Raw genomic sequence first — 5,193 nt, forward strand, 5'->3', positions numbered from 1 at the left:
TGATTTACACTTTTACAATTCATTGACTTTGTTTAAGCATTATGCACATTTGTGTTACCCAGAAAACCACGTCATTTCAGAAAAAGTACACCAGATCGTTTTTCAGACATTTCACCTTCATTTTTGACCTTTCCAAGGTCGCAAAAACAATTTTTTCATAAGACAAGTTTGATGTAAAATTTTCCGCTCTTTCGAAATCTGCAGTCAAAAATAGGGTGTCCCATTAGAAAAAACCATCGTGATCTTGAAATAACCTTCAAAATTGACCTTAAGGTCAAAACCAATGGTACAATTGAATGACACCCTCTGTCCTGGTCAACTTTTATCTAAACCATTTTTTTGTAGATACCGTAATTTGGAAGATATTCGGATCCATAGACTAAAATGACTCACCCTGTATATAATATTATTCTACTATAACCTGTAATATATATAATATAATTAATTAAATCAATAATCATTAAATTAATTAATAATTAAATAAAAAAAATATATATGATATATATTTACAAAAATTGTGTTACAAGAGTAATAGAAGTTATTGTATAATATGGCTGAAGGAAGACGTAGAATATTACTTTTATGTTTATTATATATAAGATATCGAAAGAAAAAAGAAATGAAAAAAAGTAAATGAAAATATTGGGTACACCCGGTGCTCAAACTAAAGCAACAGCAAGGGGATTGGCACAATTTAATTCGCGAAATAATCTTACAAGATGATGAAACATATTTTAATTATATGAGAATGACACCTAGTATGTTTGAATATTTATTATCAAAAATTAAGTTGGACCTATGATAACAAAAATAGAAACACATTGGAGAAAACCTATTTCAGCAGCTGCACGATTATCAATGACTATACGGTATGTAGATTTATAATAACTTTATTTAATCTAAATCTTATTGTCTGTTATATTTATATTAAACAATAGATATAAATGTTTTTACATGTAACATGTAACAATTTTATTTTTAGTTATTTAGCAAGTGGAGATTATCTTCATAGTATTTCACTTAACTATAGAATTGGAAGAAATACTGCGATATGTATAATAAAAGAAACTTGTGAGGCTATATGGAGTTGCCTTTATAGAGAAGAATTATTTACACCAACAATAAATGGGTGGCAAGCAATAGCTCATGAATTTGAGAAAATATGGAACTTTTCAAATTGTATCGGTGTTTTGGATGGAAAGCACGTATCTATAATTGTATGATTATATTAAAACATACGCAAAATATTTATTATATATACTTGTAACAGCCGCACGTCTCGTGCCGGTTGTTGGTTGTATAGTCGGGAGTATCGCTCGTCGGAGTCCGGGGTCGTTGAGTGATTGACACCAGCAAGTAACAATAGATAACAATTTATTTGATGTTTACTATACAGAACAACGGTGTGAACCGCGTATAGTTCGGCGCGAGGCAGCGTCAGCGATCGGGTCGCGTTCTCGCTCGGCTGTGTCTCGCGATTCGGTAGGCGGAGCGAATGACGCGAAGACGGCTGGTCGTGAGAGACAAGTCGCGCGGATTTCGCGAATCGCGGTGCGGACAGATTGGTGGCCGCGGGGGCCCGGCGGTAGACTCGGTGTTTGCGTATCGCAGCACGCGGCGCAATATATCGGGCGACTCGCTTATCGCCGCAACGAGATCGGCAAGTATCGACAACATTTGGTCGGGCGCAGCGAACACACTGGCTCGTGGACTTGCACGTGGGGTCGGGACACAATCGGTACCGAGAAGACTCGATCGGGTCCGCGAATGCACGAACTCGTAGGCCAGTCGTTGGATCCTGATAGGAAGGCGAAGTCGGTGTCAAGAGCGCTCGACGGAGATAGCGAACATACAATCTCCTGGTGCCGGTTTCGCCTGTACGGTTTCGGAAGTTGACGGGAAAGCAGAAACGATACGGTCGGATTCCTTGCTCTCCGCTCTGAAGCATCGAGTTCGGTCGGCGATTCGAATCGGTCTTCTCGCTTACTTCTCGGCCACGGTTTATATATCGTTTCTTTACATTTGACGTTGTTGACGTCCCGCGTCTTATGCTAGGCGTGGCACGTGTTTATGTTTGTTATATTTGTTTGGCGCTTAGCGCCGTTTACAGCCGACGTTGTTGTGTCGGCTGTGTTAGGGACGATGCGTGTGAGGTATCGTCACATACTCTATAAATATTAATAAATATTATTTCCACAGTGCCCCGAGAAAGCAGGAAGCACCTATTATAATTATAAAGGATTCTATAGTTTAGTTTTATTGGCGCTAGTGAGTACAACATACAAATTTTTAATTGTGGACATTGGTGCTCAAGGAAGACATAGCGACGGAGGAATTTTTAAAAATTCAGTTATGGGACAACGATTTTACAACAAGTATATGTACTTGCCTGATCCTTCTGCTATTAGTCACAGACATAACGCACCATATGTTATTGTAGCTGACGAGGCATTCCAGTTAAATTTGTTTACCATGCAGCTGTATCCATCGAAAAATTTAACAAAAAAACAACGCATATTTAACTATAGGTTAAGTAGAGCTCGATGTGTTGTTGAAAATGCATTTGGAATATTAGTTACTCGATGGCGTATTTATCAGAAACCTTTAAATATCAGTCTTCAAACAAGTGATGCAATAATAAAAGCAACAGTCTGCTTACATAATTTATTAATGAGTACTTCATATTACTGTGAAGGAAATTATGCTGATAAATTATTAGCAAATGGCGAGATAATTGGAGGAGAATGGAGACAAAAAAACGTGAATATTAATAATTGTAGCAATACAAGTTTGGTAAATAATAACTACACTAGACAGGCAAGTGAAGTTCGAAACATTTTTGCAGATTATTTTATGAACGAGGGAAAAGTTCCTTGGCAAGAAGATATTATTTAAAAAGATAATTATGAATTTATATATTTACTCAAAATTAAAGATTATACATTTATATGAATGTGTTCGTATATTTTTTAAGACTTATATACCGCAATCAACGCAAAATGTAACTCATAAAATAAAAATTATTTTGATTAACAAAAATATCATTTTATGCGTCGGGAACATCTTAATTTTGTATTAAGTATGTAATATTATGTATAACATATTGCAACATAACTATCATTTAGTGACATTCAACAATTATACATGTATACACAAATATTAAAAATAAAACAAAATACATAAGATAACTAGATATAGAATATTAAAATAAAACATAGAATACTAAAATAAAACATAGAATACAGAAATGAAACATTACATATCTTCCTCTGTAATAACTTTTAATATCATATTTTTAATACGTTTCGAGTTGTGTGCACTCATCCCTCGCAGACATGCTTCAATATATTTTGTGAAACATTCAATTTCATCAGGCTTCGTATGAGGTCATTTGTTGGTCTTGTTCGTGCTAATTTTCTTAAATAGCTTCTTCGGTATCACCGCACGTGGACGGCCGCTGAGAACAATGGCTCAGCGAAAGGAGAGCACGACTCGTACGAATGCATGAGGCTGAAGCATGAGGCCTGCAGCCACTCAAACGAAGCAACAAAGAACAGGCAGGCGCGGCCAATCAAGGGCGGCTCAGATACAGATTGCCCGCGAGGGCAGAGATCGGCGGGCACGCTTGCCCGACCGCCTGCACGCGGAAACGCCCGCACAATCACAGAGAGACACGTCCTCGGGTCACGCGTCGCTTACCGGCGCGTCCGCGATCAACCTTGCGGTCAAATGCACCAAAGCGCAGACTACGGTTGGCGAACCGCGGGCGCGCACTAATCACACCGCGAACACGTGATCGGCCCGAGGAGAAGAGGGAGTAACGCTGACTCGATGCATCCGCGCTCGGCGCTCGGAGATGCTACAGAACTAGCTCGCCATTCGGCGCACGGCTGGCGCACATCTCACGGCACGCACAATGTTCCGCACAAACGGCACGAACGGCGTAGACAAAGGGCCGTGCGTCGTGCACGTGGATAAGAGCCTGGACGAGCAAACGCAGGGTTGTTCCGACCGACGACCGGCCACTGAGTCGAGCGAGAAGAAAACGCAAGAGCAAGCGCGGACGAACGCGAAAAACAGAAAAACTAAACGATACTGCTAATACTGATAAAACGAACGCGGAGAGATGGTCTCCTCTAGGCTGCCAGCTGCGGTGGCTCTCGTGGCGCGACTGCGAAGAACCGGCGCGGCTGCAGCACCTGCTTACGCCTCCCGGCGCGAGATGTCGGCTGCTGTACTGCAGGCGACAACGCGCGTGCGGTCGGCGATCGAACCGCCACAGATATACAAATATATTTTAAGAAATACATACTCTTTAATTTTTATATATTAATATTTTGAATAAACACATACATTGATTCTTACCTAAATAATTATGTATATCAGCCCATAATGCTTTTATATCTGATGGACCTCTGAACTTATAAGATAGAGATGAGTTCCATAAAGGTTCTCTTTCAAATACACCAGCAATTAATCTCAGTATAATCATTTTTGTTGTTTAAATTGATATCACTATCAGTACTGTAAATAGAGCAATCATGTTCTTCTGTAACATCTATTACATTATTGCAATCTCGGCACCGCTGAAAATAAAAATTAAATTACATATATAAATAACAACTATTTTTAAATAAGTATAAAATAATGAACCTTTTCACACACACACACACACACACACACACTCTTGTTTCACATAACTTTGTAAAAAACATCATAAAATCAGTTTTTCATCGTGTACCATACTACGATATTATTTAATATTATATATATATATATATATGTATATATGTATATTAGGGTATCATAACAAAAGTATCAGTACCCCTAAATAAATTTCCAGGATCGCATTTTCCGAGAAAATCATTCAGACAAAAGTTGCATAGTTTTGACCAAGCGATTAGATGGTGACCTTTGTCTTTGACCTCGAGGACATTTTTTGAGGTCATTTCCGTTTAAAAGTTCAAAGTTGACCTTGAAAAGACTTCTCAGGATGTGTCAAAGGTCGAAGTCAAGGTCACCAACGAATACCCCGTTTAAAACCCTACAACTTTCATCCAAAACATTTCTCGAACATTAAAAAAAAATTTTACCTTGAAATGACCTCGAGGTCGAAGACAAGGTCACCATTTAATCGCTTAGTCAAAACCTTAAATCTTTTGTCTAAAACGTTTCTCACCAAGCCACCTGTCT

At 38.6% G+C, this 5,193-nt stretch overlaps 1 protein-coding gene and 1 pseudogene across 1 annotated transcript; one reads left to right on the forward strand and one right to left on the reverse strand.

Annotated features, from left to right (window-relative positions):
- Nucleotides 1-2,330: 2,330 nt before the first annotated feature.
- On the forward strand, nucleotides 2,331-2,910 carry LOC116853430. The gene has a single exon (XM_032834510.1). The coding sequence runs from the start codon at nucleotides 2,353-2,355 to the stop codon at nucleotides 2,893-2,895; it is 543 nt and encodes a 180-aa protein (XP_032690401.1). The 5' UTR covers nucleotides 2,331-2,352; the 3' UTR covers nucleotides 2,896-2,910.
- A 299-nt stretch (nucleotides 2,911-3,209) lies between these two features.
- Nucleotides 3,210-4,949, reverse strand: LOC116853425 (annotated as a pseudogene).
- Nucleotides 4,950-5,193: the final 244 nt, after the last annotated feature.

This window comes from Odontomachus brunneus, unplaced genomic scaffold, assembly GCF_010583005.1.
Source record: "Odontomachus brunneus isolate Ranch 3 - 2012 unplaced genomic scaffold, Obru_v1 Obru_scaffold_320, whole genome shotgun sequence".
Classification (NCBI taxonomy): domain Eukaryota; kingdom Metazoa; phylum Arthropoda; class Insecta; order Hymenoptera; family Formicidae; genus Odontomachus; species Odontomachus brunneus.